General features: G+C 37.5%; 1 protein-coding gene across 5 annotated transcripts in view; it reads right to left on the bottom strand.

The window, feature by feature from the left end:
• The window catches only part of LOC127623886 (uncharacterized), an 88,494-nt gene that overhangs the window by 3,105 nt on the left and 62,272 nt on the right, over positions 1 to 23,117 (bottom strand). For 3 of the 5 annotated variants that reach the window (XR_007968105.1, XR_007968108.1, XM_052098470.1), the window contains one exon: positions 16,678 to 20,723. The exons of 1 other annotated variant lie outside the window; for it this stretch is intronic. Coding sequence is in view for 1 of the 4 variants with exons in the window: in XM_052098470.1 (XP_051954430.1) it covers positions 20,441 to 20,723 (283 nt within the window). In the remaining 3 variants the exon portion in view is untranslated. Of the gene's footprint in view, positions 1 to 15,773; positions 16,152 to 16,677; positions 20,724 to 23,117 lie in introns of those variants that run through there. One more of the 5 variants, XR_007968107.1, reaches the window with a different exon arrangement.

The following is a 23,117-nucleotide window of genomic DNA, read 5'->3' as shown; positions in this document are numbered from 1 at the left end:
GACCCTAAAGTGAATGGTCATGATGTTATACATGTGTTTCAAATGAACAATTATTTTCTTATGGAGAACACATTTTATTGAGGAAAAAGAGTGCACCTTTAAATTAATAACTGTCAGGCAATGTTATTTAATTCTGCAATCAGAGCTGCAAAATATTTAAACATAATTTATATTCTTAGCTTCAGTGTAGTTAGCTACATTGTTTGTAGCTTGTAGTAAAGTGTAGCTTGACTATACAGCAATTTATAAATTACAGTATGAGTAGCTTGTAGCTTGGGAATCTACAGTTTAAAAGTAACTTCCCCAACACATTTCCAAACAAAGCAGAAGCAGGATCAACCATTGAGTATAACCGAGCAATGCAAAGACTGACTGATATTTATTACAAAATATAAGCACTCATAGAATGCAGCTTGTCTATCAGATTAAATGCCTGGAACTACTGTTGTATAAGAATCAATCTTGCATTTATCTTATTATATTCACTTGCATTCAAGTTATGTAATTCTCTCCTGTTTGTAAACTTATCTCATTTTTGATTTAGCGAACTCAACTAATATGGCAAAGCAATGCCTTTGCACAAGTTGAATAACACAGCACGAGTTACTCCATTGGTCCAAATCATCAATCGCAGTTCTCAGCAGGGGGAGTGCCAAGTGGCAGCTGGCCAAGCTGGCAAAGGCAGAAAGAACTGAAGCCCAGCATTCTGATGCAGGGTCTGGCTCCACCCATCAACATACCAGTCACCAGCTCCCACTCAAACACATGTGCAGCTATTAGCAGGACCAGTCACCAAGGTGACATACTGTTGGCCAGTGTTGCATGTTTAGTGCGATCAGAGAGAATGGGTATATGACCAATTCACTCATAATGGCATATCAAGTTGTCAATTTCCATTTTTACCTTTTGGATCATAGATATGGACAGCTGGGAACTAATAACATCTCTGAAAACAAACCAGAGCTCCGTGCCAACTGCCAAGAGCCTGTTGTAATTATGGGGAGAGTTAAGATGTGTTTAATTTATGAAACATACAGTAATTTAACAAGTAATACATGGGTGTTTCTTCAACTATGGGAGCCTTTGGCTGTGTCGATTTTTAGAAAATAAACTCTCCTGAATAAACTCTCATTTTTCACACTATCCCATTTTTCAGTTTTTTTTTTTTTTTTTCATTTTTCAGAAATGTCATTGACATTTCCACCACATCTATGTATTACAGCATGTAATAGCATTCTGTGCTAGATAGTTTTTGAATAAAATTGCTGACTCCATCTTGCTAAAGCTAATGTTTTTGCTAGGATTTTATGTACCCTACATAAACACAATTAAATAATTTTGCAATAATTGTTTAATTGGAAATTATGCTGAATAAAACTATTGTACTTACAGAATATATTCATCTTGATAATTGTTTTTGTTTTTTATTTTTTTATTACTTGTCTCAAATTTCATCTCAAGAATGCTCTTCATTGACACTGTTGTCTCCTTGGTAATCAAGTACACTTACCTTTAATAAACAGTTAGCAGCAAAATTCTAGAAACAGCCCTGGTTACTACCTACTTGTACTTTGTCAAGTATATGAGGGATCAATCGCATCTTATTCACCAACAGGACAAACATCAGGCAGATGGCTTATATATTAACCCAAAGACACAGGGAAGAAAGCAGTAAGACCATCCAGGCACCTCTAGCATCCTATTTTCAACACAATGTTTATGGATATAATAATCCTGATCTTGAATACTACAGAGTGTGGATAGTATGCAAATTGGCATGCAGCCTAAAATCTCAGGTTTATTTGCACTTTTGTTTACCTCTTTCCTTTGTCCGTGGAGAATTTACTGAGCTCTGTGGCTTTGATGTGGAAAACAAAATTCAAATTAGCTTGTGGAACACAATTATTTTATTCCTAGAAGAGGATTATTTCTTGTAACAGCTGAGTGTAAGGAATGTAAACAATGTCTGGATCTTTGATTCGAAACTGCTTGGAGTTTGAATGAATAAAGAGCAAAGTTAGGTAGCCTGGATTATATGTCTGGGTTTTCGTCTGACAGTAGGACCGTGGCATTATCGTCCCATGTCTGACTTGTGTTTCGTTGTCTTTCTTTGTGTGAGCGTGCGGTTTCGGTTGTATTCCTTGCCGTGTGCTCTTTGCCCCGCGATGTATGCTCAGATTTTGTTTAGTGTGAGAGTGTGGCATTGCTTTGTTTGGCATTGATGTGCAATATCTCGTCTTGTTTGTTGATGTGCGGTCATGCCATTTGGGTGTTTTGTTGCCTTGTGAAAGCATATGACTTTGTTTTGTTTCTGTATTGCCACTTGTCTCTCTGTCTTACGTCAAACCCCACCTCCTTGTTTGCCCATTATTAGTTTATTACTCACACCTGCCCTATATTGTTAACCTGTTGATTTCACTCCCTATTTTAGTCTCCTCGTGTTTGCTGTCTGGTGCCAGTTCGTCTTGTTTCCAGTCAAGTTTTCCAGTCTGTCCTATGTGTTTGTTTATTTCATTCAGTCTGTCAGTAGGTCTAGTTTCCTGTCCTGTTCATCCCTACACAGTCCGGTCGGTCCTGATTCCCCATTTCCCTTTGCCCCAGCCCTGGATTATATATTTTTGCCTACAGGGTTGTTGTTTGTTTGTCCCCCTTGTGGGAGTTTTGGTTGAATTTTCCCCCTTTATTTTGTATTGAATAAATTCCCTTTTATTTCTTCAAATCTGCTCCTGGGTCCTGTTTCTGCATTCTCTGACATTATACTGCCTCCTTTTGTTTCAGCCTGACTCTTGCCTACAATTGAATTTGAATCCTCGGTCTCGCTCAGGGTCTCTGGTCTGTTGTTGTTATTGTTCACCCCATCCTTTGTACTGAGCTCTATGTGGTATTAATGTCAAGACAAACATTCAGATGAGTTTGCCATGGCAAATTGTCATTTTTATATGAATCTAGCAAAAAACAAATCACAGGTGTCAAGTGCTGAATTTTTTTATATAAAGTCATATCCAATGGTGAGGTGAAGAATGTTATTTGCCCAAGTCAATTTGCTTTCATTTCACTGTCCTTTTGTGTTAAAATTCTGTAATTATTTACTCACCCTTAAGTTGATCTATATACTTGCTGCTGTGGGACATAAAAGGTGAACTTTGAAGAATATCCTGGCCACTTTTTTCATAATACCAAACTCAAAAACAAAAAGCACCATAAAATTCATAAAAGTGGTCCACTTAACTCATACACTTTATTCCAAGTCTTCTGAAGTCATATGATAAATATTGTGAGAAACAGATCCAAATGTAAGTCATTATTCACCAAAATTCTTGATGTCCACCCTAGCTCTCCTTGGCACATTCATAAGAGAAGTAGTGATGTCTGATTTGTGAACAAATCACTCTTTTAAGTTGAATTTTGCAATCAGTTGATCGATGTAGTTCACAATACCAGCCTGAATGATTCATCTGAAAAAATCGGACTTATCCGTTCCTCAAGTACAAATCACTGATTCAGTGATCCAGTCACAGTGGTTAACAGTACACATAGAACATTTGATAGTTTCATGGTTCTTTCCTGTTGTTTTTGTACTTGACAACCAAATTCCTCATTCACTTTCATTATATGGAAAATAGTGGTCAGAATAATCATACATTCATAAAGTCATACCAGTTTGGAATGGCATGGAGTGAGTAAATAATGACAGAATTTTTTTTTTTGTTTAACTATTCCTTCAATATAAGGCTAATGTATTTAGCAGGGCCTGTATGTGAGATGGATCTACTTCAATCAGCCCAGAGAGACATGGGTCGTATAATGTCTTCACATTTCTTGTCACCTCGATCTTTTATTCATTCGTCCACTCATTCAATCAGATCTAATTATGCTACACGCCACCCATGGTCAGGGGTCACTTTGCCACCAGGGTCTCTATGGTTAACCACACCCATGAGTGATGCTTAAGTCACGCGGGTTCAGAACGGGGGTCGCTGGCCTCCGGGGACCCAGAATCCTCCAGAACAAAGAAGCCAAACAAACATGATCTCCGCTCCATCTCCAGACAAACATAAGGGCCAGATTCAAGTGACCTCATACACAGCCCATTTAGTTCAAAGAATGAAAAGAAGACAAAGAGCTTTAGCATCGCTCTGACAGATGTTATCAGTGATGACCACATTTGACAGAATGTTTGACTGGAAAGAAAATCAGCAACATATTCAAACCTCCATCTACTGAAAGTTATTTTGTTTCTATATCAACTGCTCCAGTAATGAAAAGATGGTTTATCTTCTCATGACTCTCAGGAGTAAATTCACTAAAGGGTTGCACCATTTTTGGTGCAAAAACCTGCATCGTATCAACAAACCATCATGGCTGGGTCTAAGGGGGGCTAGGGCATTGCCCCACTAAATTTGCCTCGAGCCCCCAAGAAACATCTGATACTGTCGCCTTGACTGACAGTGATGCTCCCCTGTGGTGGAACGACCTGCCCCACCCTCTCGTTATCATCACCCCGCCTCTGAGGGCCGTCCTTCTGCCAGGCTCACAATGGGAGTGCGCAGGAGAGACAAGAGGTGCAATTTAATAAGGCTTGTTTGGGCAGCGGATGATGAAGTGCACCTGATGCGAATTTAGCCTCATCACTGCTGCCATAAGAACATAGAGTGTGCCTCTCCTTAGGGAGCCAGCTTCTATCTCCTTGTGTAAACACATTGCTATATCAAGGAATGGTGTGGGGAGGGTGCAGAACATGTTAGATGTGTCACCGTGACAAAGATTAGAGCATGCATCGTGGCCCTATGGAAGCCAAGCTGCTCTGAGGAAGCTGCAGCCCCTCGCGCCCGGATCCAGGAGGGGAGCATATCACAGCCACTGGACCCAATGATCAAGGATAAAAAGATGAAGAAGAGCATTACAACCGGGCATATTGCACACTTTTGGCATTTTAAAGAGTCAAGTCATTTTTATTTGTATAGCACCTTTCACAACACACATCGTTTCAAAGCAGCTTTACAGAAGATCAGGCATTAACAGAAGATAAAACTGTAATATCTATAAAGTCTTAGAGTCATCATTGAGTAGTTTAATAAAATACGATTTTGAATTGAGCTTAAAAATAAGTAATTAAATAGTAATTGTATTTATAACCCCAGTGAGCAAGCCGAAGCGCCTGTGGCAAGGAACACAAAACTCCATAAGATGTTGATTAATGGAGAAAAATAACCTTGGGAGAAACCAGACTCACTGTGGGGGCCAGTTCCCCTCTGAATAACATCATGACTATAATGCCAATATTACTTATTACAGGGTTTAATAATTTTAAACCATGATTTGCACTAAGTAAGTGTTAAGGGTTTGTTTAAACAAAGATTTTGTAATGAACTGTAAGATTAATGACTAATGTCTTTGAAGTCCATCCTGGATTAACTGCAGAAGTTCACATAGATGCAATTGTCCTTGTTTGGTTTTGTTGGCAAATAATTGATAGTCTATGTATTCAATTTTTAGAGTGTAGTCAATCATTAGACCGAGGTGATGTAGGCAGAGATCAGTGAGGTGCATCGCAGTTCAACCTGGCCGGTAATTTTAGTGAGGTCTATCCTAAGTCCAAGGTTCAGGCAGTGGCATATGAGGTATCCCATGTCTTATAGTGATGTTGAAGTGATGTTTGGCTGGCACCGGCTGCTTTTAGTCATCATCAGACAGCAACACGTAGCAGGAATGGAGCTAGATCCATCCAGTTCTGGTGACCTCAGGATAGGAGTCCCGAGGTTGAGGGAAACAAATAAAATAATATTAGCATAGATGCCAATCAATTTATTTAAGAGTTATAGATCATGATCACTGTTTCTGGTTCCAGCAGACCTAACTAAAGCAGCCTAATTGTGAGTTGAAGAATAAATTAGGTGTATGCCTGCCTAAATAGATGAGTCTTTCATCTAGACTTAAACTGAGTGAGTGTGCCTGCATATCGAACAGTGTTAGGGAGACTATTCCATAGTTTAGGAGCCAAATATGAAAAGGATCTTCCTCCTTTAGTGGATTTTGATATTCTAGGAACTGTTCACAGGGCAGAATTTTGCAATCGTATTGAACGTGATGGAATATAGTGTGTCTGAAGGTCACTTAAGTACTGCGGAGCTAGACCATTCAAAGCTTTGTATGTAGTTAACAGAATTAAAAAATGTATATGAAATTTAACAGGTAGCCAATGTAACGATGATAAAATGGGGCTAATATGATCATATTTCTTGGTTCTCATTAGCACTCTGGCTGCTGCATTTTGAACCAATTGAAGTTTATTATTGATCTTGCTGGACATCTTCCCAGTAATGCATTACAATAATCTAGTCTTGAGGTCATGAATGCATTAATTCGTTTTTTGGCATCAGCAAATGAGAGCATGTGCCTTAATTTAGCAATATTTCTTAGGTGGAAAAACACTGTTCTACAAACATTGGTAATTTTATTTTCAAAGGACAGATTGGTATCAAATATAACACCTAAATTCTTCGCTGTTGAAGATGATGTAACAGTACATCCAATGAGAGTCTAAATATATTTTAGTGTTATCTTATGCTTAGAGGTCTTTGTTCCAATACTTAGATAGCCAATTTATATGTCTAAAAAGGTCAGAAATTAAGGGGGGCTCAGGGCAAAAATGGCATTGAACGTGACAAAAATGTCCCCAGAATTCTCAATATAGTAGCCAACAATGCCCCCATAATGAATTCCTCTATTTATGTCTATTTATTATTATTATTGTATAAAGTATGTGTTGATGTTAATTGAATTTTATAGTTAAGATGTAATACATTTTCAATCTAGTGATTAATACTGACAGTTTATATTAATCAAATATTTGACATAATAGGATGACACATTCAATTTTTTATTTGATTACAAAGAAAAAAAACTATAAAGGTATAAAATACTCCCAAAAATAAAATCAGATATTGCCTCTTAATGGAAAAGTACATTTCTGACACTGGTGCCTAGATCGCAGTGTTGGAGCGATGCTGTCCAGTCCCAGTAAATTATGCCAGGTTGTGTTAGTCTTCTGCATCTTCTACAACCATTAATTCAGAACCAACCACTAAATAGTTAGCTGTGCCATGCAGACTGCATTCAGCACAGTTTTTTGCTTTAGAGAAATGGGTACAAAACAACTCAGAGACCAAACTCAAATAAACCACAGAGTTGTTTAGAAAGTTAAATCTTTACAACTTCAACTTGTGAGAAATTCTGCCTTGCACATTGGATGCTAAATAAATCTCAATCCTTTTCAAAATGTCAAGAAAAAGACACCCACAGAGTCAGCTCCAAAACATGCAGTGGAGTAGGTGGTGCGGTGCTGAGCTGTTTGGTGACATGTTCCTGTGTTTTGTTTGCACGCATTTAAATGCATAAAATTCAGACTGATTAATTTGCATGTCAGAAAGAACAGTCATTTGGTATGCAAATAGCTGCATGTCCCAGTGATGCAAAAATATTAAAATAAAAAGAAGAAATGTGAGAGGCAGAGATAAAGAGCCAAATTTTTTATGGTGAAGCAGAGTGTTGAGGGGTAACTGTAAAATTAGAGGGCAAGAAAAAGCTAGATGTCTTAAACATGCATTAAATTAGTAAGAAGAATATTAGTGGCAGTGTACAAACGCTTTTAAAGGTGACACACACACACACAAATTAACTCTAATACCTCCTCCTTTTATTCATTGATTCAACCCACACATCCAAAATACACAACCTAAACATGTTCAAACAATGGCACTTGGTTTATGCATATTTTTGCAAATAAAACAAGGATTTAAAGGACAGACTAGGACATAAACTCTGATGTTTAATGGAAGGAGAGCTTTACAGGTCATTCTGGAGAGGTCATCTCCATTCATCTTCAAGAGTGACATCACTTGTCTAGAGTTTGGCCACAGATTTAGCCTTTATCTCAGCTGCACCAGTGCAGAAAAGGCAAAAATGCATTGACTATATAACTACCAAAATAATTATCATTGTACATTAATTCTACTTTAAGTGTAATGTGATCATTTATTTTCCATTCCTGCATATTATGTATTATGTGTATATTTGGTAATCCAATAGGTACTGGGTTTTCATTTTGAACTAGTACACTGTATTTTGTGTTTAATGTGTATTTTATGTATATTTCTGTAAATTATGCACTTGCAATTGTTTGTATTGTGAATATTGTGCGGATATATTTTGTTATTTATATTGTATGCACAATTCTGTCACTGCACTGCTGCACTGTTGTGAAGCATGCACCCAAAATGTTCAGCCACCATTAAAACGTAATCAATATGTACAGTATACAGCATATGGCGATGTAAAAATAAGGGATTTTAGCATTTTTTTTAATAATATATATATATATACAGATTAAGCTCACTTTTGGGGGCAATTTTGTCCTAAAGCCTTGGCAGAATACAATATGTACACCAACACACACACGCACGTGTTTTTTAAATTATTACAAATAATTAGATTAATTGATAAAACAAGAAGTGTTAAAAATAATATGCTTCTAATTGTAAACATATGCATTATAGGGGAGTGGAGTTATAGAGTTAAAAGTGGTTTGGATAGTAATGTCTATTATATGTGAATGTGTTATTGAGGACACATGTGCGTGTCTATGTGAATGTGCCCTTGAGAGCAGGGTATGTGTCTTTGAGAATGTGTCTGTTGGCACAAACACTGGCATAGCTGCTGAAGTAGGTGGCATCATTCAGTTTCTGGCAGCTCTGTGCTTCTGTCCATAATGATGTTTAGGGCTGTGTGCATTGTGGTGCCAAAAATCTGTTATATACCATTTGTTGAGGTGTCGTGTGGATATCATCACAGAGGAAAATGAAAAATGGATCATCTGCAGATGATAGAAGTATGAAGAGGGGAAGAAATGGGACATGTGGATCGGTGGTCAGATGGTATAAAAAGCATTAAAATATGCCATTTAATGTGGAAACAGTAGTCCTATCATGCATCCATGCATTAAGGTATGAATGTGGTCTGTTGTCTTTTGGTTTGCGGGGAAATGTTTCAGAATACTTTTGATGACACAGCCATAAATAATCTTGCAATTTTCGAGACATATTAAAATAGCTTTATGAGAAGCAATGTGTCAAATAATGAGGTGTGAAATACAGCACAGACAAGGAGAGGAGAAATGACTTGACTAGACAAAACGAGACAACATTTGTTGAGAGAAGACAAGAAAACAAATGATGAAAAGAGAACAGATGATAATGGTTTAAGAATTGAACAGACAAGATGAGGACAGTACAGAACAGAATAAAGCAGATTTGAACAGAACAACCGATCAGAACAGAACTAAATCAGAACAGATAAGATCGGATCAGATGGAAACAGATCAGATCACACCAGATAAGATCAGAACATATCAGGATAGATAAGAGCAGATAACATCAGAACAGACAAGAAGAGATACGGTCAGAACAGAATAAAACAAATTACAGTGGATCAGATCTAAACAGAACAGATCCGATCTGAACCGAACCGAACAAATCAGAATGGATCAGATCCAAACAGGGCAGATCAGATAAGATTTGAACCGATCAGATTTGAATAGAACAGAACAAAACAAAATACTGTAAATAGAACAGATTAGATCAGAACAGAACAGATAAGAAAAGATCAGAACAGAAAAGAACAGATCAGAACGGAACAGATCAGAACAGAAAAGATAAGAACAGATAAGATCAGAGCAGAAAAGAACAGATCAGAACACATCAGAACAGATAAGATCAGAACAGAAAAGAACAGATCAGAACGGAACAGATCAGAACAGAAAAGATAAGAACAGATAAGATAAGATCAGAACATAAAAGAACGGATCAGAATGGAACAGATTAGATCAGAACAGATAAGATAAGATCAGAACAGAAAAGAACATATCAGAATGGAACAGATCAGATAAGATAAGAACAGATAAGGTAAGATCAGAACATAAAAGAACAGATAAGATAAGAACAGATAAAATAAGATCAGAACAGAACAGAACAGAACAGATCAGAATAGATAAGATAAGAACAGAAAAGATAAGATCAGAACATAAAAGAACAGATCAGAATAGGACAGATAAGATAACATCCGAATCAGTTCAGAACAGATTATCACAATTTCCAAGATTACAGCAGATCAAATTAGAAGAGATCAGAACAGATATTGTATGTTCAGAACAGAACAGAATAGAACAACACAGAACAGAACAGAACAGAACAGACTGGACAAGTCAAGAAGAGAATCGATGACAATGTTTGGAGAAGAGAACAGAAGATCAGAAGATGACAATGGCTAGACAAAAGGAACAGGAGAGAGGGCAGGGGAGAAGAAAAGCAGGAGAGAGCATCTCAGTGAGAAAGGCTGGACGCAGGAAGCGAGAGTAGCATTACGCAAAGAAAGTTCAGTTTGTTACTAAAGCAATTTGAAGACAGATTTGGCCAGCAGATGGTTGGCAGCACTGTGTTTGTTAAACCAACTGGTCGGGTACATTAGGATGTCGGGGAGCAGCATGCATTGAGTCTCCATTTAGAACAGCCACACATGAGGGAGGGGGAGAAAGGCTGCCGGCCTGGCAAGCTGGTCAGGAAATAACAGGAGCAGTCGCAGAGTGGCCAGTGGAAAAGCTAATTAGCCCACGCATGGCCTTCAGTCACACACACACTTTACACCGATCAGCTACAACATTAAAACCGCCAGTGGTTTTAAATGGTGCCATTTAATGTTTACATCATCAATCAGAATGGGGGAAAAGATGTGATCTCAATTATTTGGACCGTGACGTGTTTGTTGGTGCCAGACGGGCTGGTTTGAGTATTTCTTTAACTGCTGATCTCCTGGGATTTTCATGCACAAGTCAAGTAAAATCTAGTGAGTGGTAGTTCAGTGGACGGAATTGACTTGTTGATGAGAGAGATCAACAGAGAATGGCCAGACTGTTTCAAACTGACAAAATCAACTGTAACTCAGATAACTGCTCTGTACAACTGTGGTGAGAATAAGTGGATTGGCGCTGTTTTGGCGGCACAAGGGGGACTTATACAATATTAGGCAGATGGTTTTAATGTTGTGGCTGATCGGTGTGTAAGAAGACTCGGGTATGCTAGAAACCAGGGCTGTAACCACAATTTACATTGAGGGGGACAATAATCAGATATTGCAAGATTGTCCCCACAATAATTTGTTATATCTTTGTTACTGTTTCTTTATGCACCACTGTTTAACTATCATTAAGTTGTTGCAGGAATAACATAATGATTTATAAAATGTTTAATCTTTACCTCTCGTCATGTCATATGAGGCGGGACTCAAATTTATGATGCTGAGTGGGAACCTCCTGGATAATTCCAGCGCCGTGCATCAGAAAGCAGTTCAGGTTAAGTGAGTTTTGTCATATGAGATGTCAATATCTAACTAAACATGCAATATTTGACCACTGTTTTATGATTGAAAAGTTGAACCAACTGACATTAATTTCAAAGGGTGTAAACTATTCACCATTTGGCGAAATTCGCCATTTTTTATTAAAAATATGTCACGTAGAGTACGTGATTCATATGTAATTCATAAATGTATGTGAAAACATTAACAGAGCCTTTTTCAGCATATCAGGCTTAAAACAAAGAGCAAATGTGTGTATATTGTAAAGAATTGAATGAATATGATTATCTGGTTAGTTTCTGAAGTACCTTTTTATAAAATTCACTTGATATTGTCTTACAAAAAGATCTATACCACAATGTAGAGTGTTTTCACACTCAGATTATAACTAGAACATGGTAAGACTTGTGACTTGTGGCTTCAATTGAGTTTTAAGTTGTGGCAAGGACAGTGTCATATATTTAATGCAACTATTATTAGGTAATAATTTAAAATCAATTCAAGATTTTCTAAATAATTTCTTTGTCTTTAAATCTGAATTTTGTAAACCATCTCCTAAGAGTCTTCTTTTAAAAGAGACCATTTTATTTTGAGGATGAGCCACCAGTTAAAGGAGCATTCCACCTAAAAATGGGAAAAGTACTTTTACTCACTCATTTACTCACCCTTATGTTGTCCAGCATATCTTATCACTGTTAAGCTGATGATTCCCAATTTCATTTCCCAGTGGGTATAGACATGAATTGTTCATCTGAGAATGTCCTAAATTGCTTCAAAGATATTAAACATAGGCTTGCGAGCAATTTCTTACAATTAAATGAAAGCAAATCTGAAGTTCTGATTTTAGGTCTTCCTTACCTGGCATGGTTGCCCAGTTAGGTACTCTGTTGTCGAATGTACAAGATCATGTGAGGAGTCTTGGAGTGATTTCAGACTCATCATTACTTTTCAATAAGCAGATCAGTGCTGTTGTCAAGGGTAGCTTTTTCCACCTTAGATCTATTGCTTAAATAAAACCTTTTTTTTCCCATAAAGATTTGGAAATTGTGATCCACTCACTTATTTCATCAAGGTTAGACTATTGCAACTCAATGTACATTGGTCTAACCCAAATTGCATTATCCTGCCTTCAGCTTGATCAAAATGCAGCAGCTAGGCTTTTAACAGATTCAAGAAAGAGAGATCACATTTCCCCCATTTTACCATCTCTACACTGGCTTCCTGTGAAATTCATGGTTGATTTTAAAATCTTACGCCCCAATATATATCAGTGACTTTCTACACCCCTACTCCCCCACCAGAGCGATCAGGCTTTCTGATCAACTTTTATTGAAGGTTCCTCGTTGCTGCTATAGATCTAAGGGTGACCGTGCCTTTTCTGTGATAGGTCCTAATCTTTTGAATAGTCTTCCTTTCCATGTGAGGTCAGCTTCATCACTAGCCATTTTTAAATCTTCTTTATAAACGTATTTTTATTCTGTGGCTTTTGAATAGATCATTGAATACTGTGGCAGGGCGGAGGGCGGGCCGGGTCGTGATTCTACACACCCAGTCCCTTATCAGGCTAATCAAGCCTCCAAGAGGGATAAGGGTCGACTGCGGAGGATTGTGCGGGAGAGAGAGTGTATCCAGAAAGCACGACAGAAGGAGTGTGCTATTTTTGTATTTATGTTTTCATTTCAATGGCGGTTACCGTCGTATGTACCCGAGAGAAATTAAAAACCCTAAGCTCAAACCTGCTTCGCTGTCTCCTGACTCCTCCATTGCTCAAACAAACCTGTTTACAGTGTTGCCAAAACCCAGGTTTGGAGGAGAGCGCCACTATGGAGTCTTCACCACTGGCCGAAGTCATCAACGCCCTCACCAACATCCAGCAGACACAACACCATGCCCTCTTGGAGGTTCGCCAGGAGCAAGACCAATGCTTTCAAGCCTTGCTCCAGGCACAAGCCGAGGACCGGCAAGCGCTGTGGAGCCTGATCGCCAGGGAGGGGGCTGGTGCTCCGAGAAGGACGCAGCACCAGCCCCCTCCCTGGCGATCAGGCTCCGCAGTCGACCCTTATCCCTCTCGGAGGCTTGATTAGCCAAATAAGGGACCGGGTGCGTAGAATCACGACCCGGCCCCGCCCTCCGCCCTGCCACAAATACGTTGAAGTGGATTAATACATGTTGTTGTATTTAAATGTTTTTATTTATTTTATTATGGTTTATATTTAACTTTAAAAAATCTGTCTGTTTTATATATATTTTGTTTGTTTGATCTGTAAAGCACATTGGGTCAACTTCTGTTGTTTATAAATGTGCTCTATAAATAAAGGTTGACTTGACTTGACTTGATTTCTCCAAAACCCATATGTTGGGTTTTTTTCTGGGAGCATAAAAATAGATATTTTAAGCAGCTCTATGCCATAGAATAACAGTTTATATTAAGCAGGAGCTGTCGAGATTCAAAAAGGACAAATACTATAAAGTGTAATTAAAGGTTCAGTATAAAGATATCACAACATTAATCCATATGACTTGTGCACTATATTCCAAGCTTTCTGGGGCCATACAACAGCTATGTGTTGTATGGACTAATTTCATGTTATTTTTATATTAATTTTTTCTCTCTCTTTGGAGCTTGACAGCAGTGGTCAATTTGAACTGTTTTTGTATAGAAGAGTGCAGCGTTTGTATAAAGATTGTACTGGGAGGGAAAAAAAAATGAGGGACATCTTGAGGGCACAGTAAACAATTTTGTGTATTTTCTTTTTGCTAGTCAGCTGACATAGTCATGTCATTTAACAGATACATCAATGATGAAAAGAAATTCTAATTAAATTCATATTTTCTTTGAGACAGCACAAAACAGAAAGAAAATATGACTGAAAAGGCTAATTGCTAGCAATGCAGACACAGTGTTTGCCTTGTACTGTGTGAACTTTTAAAATACATGTATCTTATAAAACCAAATATTATACAGTGTTGGGTCTTTATCTCATTCAGAAAATAATTGCATTCAGTGCCTTTACTATATTAAAGGACCAAAGAGGACCATTATATCTGTGACCTCAACACCCATGACCCCCCACCCTCAAAATGGTTTGGTCCCCCCAATGTTCAAGCATGGTTACGACCTTGTTTGAAACCTCACAAATGAAAAGACCAAGAAATCCAGTCACCTGGGCCCCCTTCCACATTAGTTTTATTCTTATCAGTCTACTGGACCCAAGCATGAAGCTCTTGCTCTGTCTCTTTCTGTCGATTTCTCTCTCACAGTCTGTTCTGGTAGTTGTCAATGACAACAGTATCATTGGAACGGCCCTGTTGATAGCAAAATATGGCACCATCGTCAACTTGGCATTTGTGTTAAAATCTAAAGAACAGTTGTCTGAGTATGCACAGTACTCGAACAAACATAATTGCTCTGTTCCAAAACCCAGTGTGCTGCCTCAGATGCAGCATTTTGAAGGGATAGTTCATCCAAAAATGAAAATTCTGTAATCATTTACTCACCCTCATGTTAAACCAGTAACCAGTCTAAAACTAATCTAAACCTGTATAACATTCTTTAAAAATAAATAAATAATTAAAATTGAGGTTACATTGAGGCACTTAGAATGGATATCAATGGGGCCAATTTTTTGGATGGTTTAAAGGCAGAAATGTCAAGCTTATCATTTTATAAAAGCACTTCCATTACTTCTGTTAATGTGCATGTATTATTTGAGCTGTAAATTAGTTTGTATCAGCATTATTACAGTCTTCTTAGGGTTTTAGGGTTTACACTGTTATGTTGTCATAGCAACAAAGTTATAAAATTGGATATAGCTTTACACAGAAAAGGTAAGTAAGCGATTTAATCACACTAAAATCATGTTAACACGCATATTGTTTACGTCTTGTGGATGTGTTTTTGAAACAGTGAATATTTTAATGTTAACGGATTGGCCACATTTACTTCCATTGTAAGTGCCTTACTGTAACACAGATTTTTGCTTTTTAGAAACAAGTCAAAATAAACTTTTGTGGTAATAAACATTATGCTACAAATGCTGTCGATTGCACTTAACTTGTATTGAACCCAGAATATTTCTTTAAGTCCTTATTCAATATCAAATCGAATCATTAATGATGTCTATAAACAGTTCTGAAATTAAATATGGTGGATCAGACAATAACATCAAACCTCATCAGTTCCTGCTGGTCTCGATTCATGACACAACCTTGAGCATGGCCAGCTGGAAGGGTGCCAATGCACAAGCCCTGGCAATGAGGTTTAATAGAAGGTAACTGCCTATGTAGGCACTAGGTGGTCTAAGTTTGTAGTCAGTGTTAATTTGTGTGACATAAACGACCAAAACAATGCTAATTTTAACGGTTTATTAAGAATCAGTTAGCCATTCTTCAAAGGCAACATAATGAATTCTCAGTAAGTATAAAAACACCACAAACACCCACTTCGGATTCACCTTCTCCTTCCACATAGTTACAGCCCATGGGAGTCCAGTGGCAAAGGTGCACACTAATCTAGTAGTGTGTAATAGAGTGGGTCTGCAGTAGCTAATTTAGGCAATTGTGATTTCTTGCAGACATTGATGGGAAAGTGTAATTGGTGGAGCGCAGTCAATCTCCTGGATTTCGCTCAGGGCACAAGGAGACTAGGTAAACCGCACATGCAGAGGCCTCGGAGGGGAAAACCTGTCTTTTGTTAGCCCTTAAATGAGATGCTAATAGATGGGAAAATGCCACACCAAGTTCTTCTAGAGACGTGAGGACAGAGAGAAGAGAGAAAGAGAGAGTAAATTAGCAATAGATTGTGCCCTCCCTCCTCCTTTGACTTAACACAGTGCCTCCTTGTGGCTGCTTTTATCAGCAGTCCCAAATTTGTAGCAATATGATGGCATGCAAAACAGTTACAAAACCTCATTGACAGTCATCTACAGTACAAACAACATAGTGGCCATGTAGCTCAACTGGTGTGGTGCTATAAATATGTTACAAACCCATATATAAAATATGGGTTTAATTCCCAGGGAACAGGCACATAATAACAAAATGTATATCCTGAATGCACTATAAGGCACCTTGGATAAAAGTGTCTGCTAAATGCATTAATGTAATGTAAAAAGTGCAAGACCTGCATATTAAATTGAAAAATCATACTTTGGTCAATAAGAGCAGATCTCCTTCATTAAAACACGTGATCTGCATTGTCCTCTGTAATGTGGTATGCTCGGTGAGCCTGGTAGCGATAGCTTATAGATTGTAGTTTCAGTGTGGCTATGACATTCATTTTTTTGTCATGAGAGCAGAGCTGAGCACTGACCTGAATGGGGACACTAGGGAAGGTCAGTGGTGTATGTGTGTGCTGATGTCAGCTAAAGCAAGACAGAGAGATTTGGTAGCATGCTGCAGCTGTGTATCTGTGCGACTGTAATACAAGACTCCAGTGAAGCGGGATTTGTAGATCAGTTAAGCCAAGGGGAAACAATGCTTTCATTTTGGTAGATTATTATTTTTGGTGGAATCCAAAATGGCTGAAAAGCTCAAGAGAGGACCAAAAATAACAGCGTAATGCTTAATATTTTTGTGCATTTGTTTGGATTAACACTGCAACAATTATTTTAATTATTTCATTCAAAATGAGGAGGCCAGTGCCCCTTCACATTTTTGAGCCAGGTGAATTTTCATTGCAACTGCCAAAAAAAATTATAATAATAAAAAAAATAACTTTGCACAAATTCAAAATTCAAAAGCTTGATCTGCACAAACCAGTCAAACCTTCTGCTGAATCCTTAAAGGGGTCATGACATGCATATTTATTTTTATTATTATTATTTGTCAGGAAATAAGCAGTGTTCGTCGGCTGGGGAAATCACCCATGAATGATTTACTGGTCAACCTGCGAAGGAGGTCTCCTTTGATAAATTCACCACTTAAATACGAGAAAATGGGGGACATCATGACTATAATGAGACAGATGAGAATGCAGGCAGCCTTACTACCATATACTTCATCATTTTTTTCATTGCGCTCCGTGCTCTTCCGGGATATTTAAATAATTTAAACTCAAATCAATATTTTGTGAGGAATTGTGCATTTCTTTGATAAATAACCATGTAATAAGCATGATTCGCTCTCCTTTTGAGCAATGAATATGATTTATTTTGTGATAAAAATGGCTGACAAAACAATTCCTTACATATCAAATGAGCACAGGCAGACAAACATTAGAATTACACTTGCTACTCACTGGCATTACGTTGTGTCCACTACTGTTGCCACTGCTACATCTTTCAATACAAGTTTCATTGTGAATCCTCAATCCTTGTTCAGAACATGTTGTGGAGGCAGGGATTATGCAAATTGCACTGCAATGTGACATCACAATGAAGCTGATTTCAAAACTAGTCGTTTTTGCCAGGTGAAAAAAAATAAATGCTCTTCTTGGACTGGAGAGGAAGCTTTGAGTTCTAAAACTTTATATATTAAAGTTTATTTATTCCTCATTTCATTACCCCTTTAAATGGATGGGAATTTCACCAAACACTCTTACATATTCAGGTCTTTAGAGACTCGGCACGTACAGTATATTCACAAATGGATCTACAAAATGCCCAGATAGTGTGCATTGTCAAAGCCTTTTCAAGACAAAAATAAAATAATAGAATAAAATATATTCTGATATATTTTGATGTTTTATTTACATATATAAATAAGAGATGATGCAACAAATCAGGACACATCTAGAACAGGATTTATTACTTTCACACTGAAATTCATAAGACACAACTGGCTGTCAAACCCATATTGAGATACACAGAACACATAAGATGCACATAAGCTGCACACAAGCAACACGTAGGTATTTTCTCAGGCATTTATTGAGTCTAAATAGATGCACAACTTTCATAATTTCAGTGTTACACCCAAATGACAATAGTTGTATCATACTGTTCATTAGTTTGCTTCTATGTTGTCAAATGTCAAATGTAAATCAAGTCAATTACTGAAACAACAGCGAAACCTGAGTAACAAATAGCATGTATAATATGTATGTATGCACACATATAGTGTAGGATAATGATAATTCACCACTGTTGCACAGAAATTCAATGTGATGTAGTATTTATTTGTACAAATATAAGACACATTTTTCTTGCAATAAACAAAGAAATACATATCCTGTGGTATTAATCTTATATAGATATTAAATAATAATACAAATATAATTTATGGAAGTGCAAAAAAACAAAAAATGACACTATTACATTCCTAGGGTCTCTAATGACCCTATATACTTTTGGTACTGAAGGTCAAAAGTTTTGAAACACTTACTCATTCTTTATTATTATTTTTTCTTTTTCACATTTTAGAATAATAGTAAAATCATCAAAACTATGGAATAACATAAATGAAACTATGGAAATGTTTTGTTATGTTGTGACTAAACAAAATCCTAAATAAATCCAAACTGTGTTTATATTTTAGCATCTTCAAAGTAGTCACCCTAGTTCTAGAATTTGCAGACATGTACTCTTGACATTTTCTCAACCATCTTCTTGAGGTTTTATCTGGGATGCTTTTTAAACTGTATTGAAGGGGTTCAAATCTATTTTGGGCACTTTTTGGCTGCTTTTCTTTAATATTTGGTCCAAGTCATCAATTTCTAAAAGTTTTTTTTTTTAATTCAATTTTAGTTTTACAATGAAATAAATGAATATGGTGGCACAATTATATTTTTATCTAAAAAAACCCAATTTAAAACATGTAAGCAACAGGGGTGAAAATTTCATCAAAATGTTGGGGGGGACAATAAACATAACAATTCTCAAGAGCAATTTTTGAAGGGGACTCCAAGGGGTTTTTTGTTGTTGCCCCGTTTGCATTTGTATAATTTTATTTCTTAAACAATTATTTTAAGAATATATTATTATATTATTTACAATACACATATTTTAATGATATTTTAGGGGGGGACAAACCCTGACACCCCCCCCCCTTCAGATCAAAAGATTTTACGATCATGAGAAACATCTTTTGACTAGTTGTGTATATATGTGTGTTATACTTCTTATAACTGAAAATTGAGGAAAACTAAAAAGGTGTGGGCAAAACTGAATGTGCTTAATAACGTAATACCAAAACGGATGAGGTACAGGGGGTGAAATGAGGTACTGGGTCACTAAAGGCCAGAGGTATGCGTTAAAGGGTTAAACTGAAAACTATGTCATTTTCTACAGTACCCCTGCATGTGTTTGTTATAACACATTGTAAAAACATCACAGTTGCTCTTTTCCATATATATATATATATGCATGGAGCTGTCAAGTTCAGTTGCAATTTTTCTTCGTTTGTAAAAAAAATATATACTGTATGTGACCAGCTTCTGACATCATTCTCTATGACCCTAAATTAAAATGCAAATCTCAGCTATCTAATTATATAATTGTTTCTACTCTAAACTGTTGTTGAATTTTGTTGGCTGATATGATCATTTAAATGCTTTCTCTTGTACTTTAGTGCACGAAACACAAAATGAGTTTCTGGGACAAATTGGTTCAAAATGATTGAGCAGGTCATAAATGTATTAGGCTAGGATTTTAATCCTGGTCGCTTTGCATGCAAAAATGATGCATAATGCTTCTGGATGGAGAATGCCTTATTAAAAAAAAACAATTCCACTCTACAGGTAACATGCTTAAACCTAACGGCCAAAAGCTTGCACTGTCCATCTCATTCAAGCAATTTTACTCTATAGCGTGTAGTAAGCAAATCCAGCGCTTTCGTCTCACCACAGATAGCTCTCCAATTTTCCAACATCCCCCACTCAAAAACCAGGCAGTATAATCCTAAAAACACACCCACAGATTTCAGTCCCCCCTTACAGACAAGATTTATGGCAACATCTAATCTTCCCTTACGCAACACAGACGAGCCCACCAACCCAAGATCTGATTCCCTGTACCCCTCCACCATCCCAGACAAGCCGAATCCCCCCTTTCCCCAAGCTTAACTCCTTTAACCACACCCTCCTCCTGTCCTTCACTCATAATGGACCCAGCTGCCAGTCAGACCAGGTTTTATTAACCCCTTGCCTTCTGACATTCATTTCATTGTGGTTGGGGCTCAACAGCTGATTACAACACCGGTGAGGCGGCACTCTACAGACAACCTTCGACCCCCGGCAGCCTCTCCGTTTGGGCAGCGGGCCAATAGGAGGCAACACGGCCTCCCCTGTTGCCATGGAGACTGGGCTTGCTGAAGCGCAGATGGCTCGGCAGGAGGTAGAGTGGGTGGAGAGATAGCGCAGACAATGGAGGATGGAGCAACTGAGTAAGAGAGAGAAAAGGAGAAAGGGGAAACTGAGAAGGGCAACCAGTAGAGGGAGTGGGTGAGCCTGTGAGTGTCTCTCTGAGAAGTACACAATGAGATATGCAGATATGCAATCATTCACATTAAATCTTTCACATGAACCAATGCCATAAAAATCAAAGCTCCATGAACTTGCATGCTGAAAATGATCCATTTGGCCTCTGTAAAAAACAAAATACAGAGTTCTATATCTGAGTTCTCTTCATGTCCTAGTTCTGAGATCACAGATAGAACTATTTGAGAATGCAATTGACCATGGAGGACTCGCAATTCCAGTCAAAAATAAAACCTTTGTCTGTAATATTTCAAGGCAAGAAAATACAGCAATTAACACTGATTTACAAGCATTCTCTTGGCACAAAGGCTGTTTTGCTGAAAGGTGAAATATACACCTTTCCCAAATTAATATGCAGAGTTCATTTGCCTGAAACTTAGAACACTGTGGTTCTATGGCATTTAAAAAATATTGTTCTGTTTGACCAGTCATTACATTAGCTAAACCAATGACGTTTGGGGAGGGATAATCTGTTATGGCGACTAATGGAAGATGGGTGAGTGTTCAGGCAATTATTACTCATTATTTTTGCACTTCCATCTGATGACACAAGTGGCTCAAAAATTACACACTTCACTGTTAAGCAAATAAGTTTCAAGGGTGCGGCACGTGCAGTATAGTGTACTGTATATACAGTAGTCATGGCTAAAGGACATTGTTAAAATATGTGCAGTAGAGTGTCTGCAACCTGTACCAGTAAAGCGTTGTTGGTTGCACTTTATTTTACCGTATGTGTACATTCAGTATACTTACAGTGTAGGCTACTTACCCAATAAAGTATTGAGTAATATTAGGTAACTACATGGGTTAAGATTAGGGTTGGGGTTAGGTTTAGGGTTAGTACCTAGTAATTACTATAGTTTTTGTAATTATATAGTACGTTAGTGTAGAACAGTACTTTAAAATAAAGCGCTACCGCGTTGTTTTATTAAGAAAGTGCCATCATTCTGCTAGATATAACAAATGTGCCAATCATCATCAACCTACTCAGTGCTAAGGTTATTACTTAATATATGGTATATTTTAGCATGGCTGAAATGCTGTAATGACCAATCAGTATCAAGGATCGGTTTCCTAATTCTAAATATAAACCCAAAAAGTGGCAGATATTGAAAGTGGGAGACAGAGGTCAGAGAGCTTCTCCAAGTGTGCATTGTGAGTTATTGGGCAGCCAGTGGTGCAGGCCATTAGAGGCCATCATCAGCTGGAGCCAGTGTACTGTGAAAAAAAAAAATCACACCCATATGCTTTTCTCACTTGCTTAGTTCCCAAGAGGCCTGCGCCACCTCATCTCATCCCCAAGATCCCAACACTACAGGCCGTGCCTGTGCGACCAAGTGTGATTGCGTAGTGGAATAAAAAAGAACAAATTTCCGTTTTCATATAATTCAGACTCTTGAGATGGTGCTCCTCAAATCATTAAAATCACTATCAGTGTATCTACTCTGTAAGAATTTCAAAAATGCTTCCCAATCTATTAAAATAAGCATTTTCATTGTTAACAGTGAGGACTCGATTTATGGGCATGTGTGAGTGTGTGTCTGTAGGCATCGGGATCCAGCTAGATCTATCCTTTCTCAAGAATCAGTTGCTGAGATACCAAATGTACCATATCACAGGAAAAGATATTGGATATTGTGTTCAGCATTTGTTCATAATGGAGCGCTCAGACAAGAGCAGAGTGATAAAGACAGACTGTGCCATCATTTGGGTTCTTTTGATGTCGAAAAGGGAGACTGCAGAAACCTTTCGCATCAGCACAAAGGAAGCTGAGATCTGTCTGAGGTGACGTGCAAAGAAAGCAAGACAGGACAGTGGGATGATGAGACGGTCAAGGTTGTCTCATAATCCATACTCAAATGTGTCTGCCACAAAACTGTCCGTAATACATCCGAGAACGAATGCAGGCTGTTCTTACACAACACAACTCACCGATGTGGAACAGAATGCACGTTTTGTAAATAGAGATAGAACAATAATTGATTTGACCAATATTTTTTACCGATATTTATATTTTATACCTAGTTGCTTATCGGTTATTTAATATTGGGTCTTCCGCTAAATGCCATCATTTGGAGGGTCTCTGAAGAATAGCACCCAACAATGGCATTACACCACTGTGCGTTGAACAAGTAAGAGCAGTATTATGAATAATAGCATTATTCATAATTATGTAATAAAAAGAATGTACAAATATATTAATAACTATTTATATAATGATTATTATTATTAATGTTGCATAAAAGCTATTTATGCAAATAATACATTAAATAACAATCATAAAATTTGTATATAT

Source organism: Xyrauchen texanus, chromosome 30, assembly GCF_025860055.1.
Source record: "Xyrauchen texanus isolate HMW12.3.18 chromosome 30, RBS_HiC_50CHRs, whole genome shotgun sequence".
Taxonomy (NCBI): Eukaryota; Metazoa; Chordata; class Actinopteri; order Cypriniformes; family Catostomidae; genus Xyrauchen; species Xyrauchen texanus.
Note: the sequence above shows the minus strand (reverse complement) of the source record. Positions and strands in the feature narration are given on the sequence as shown.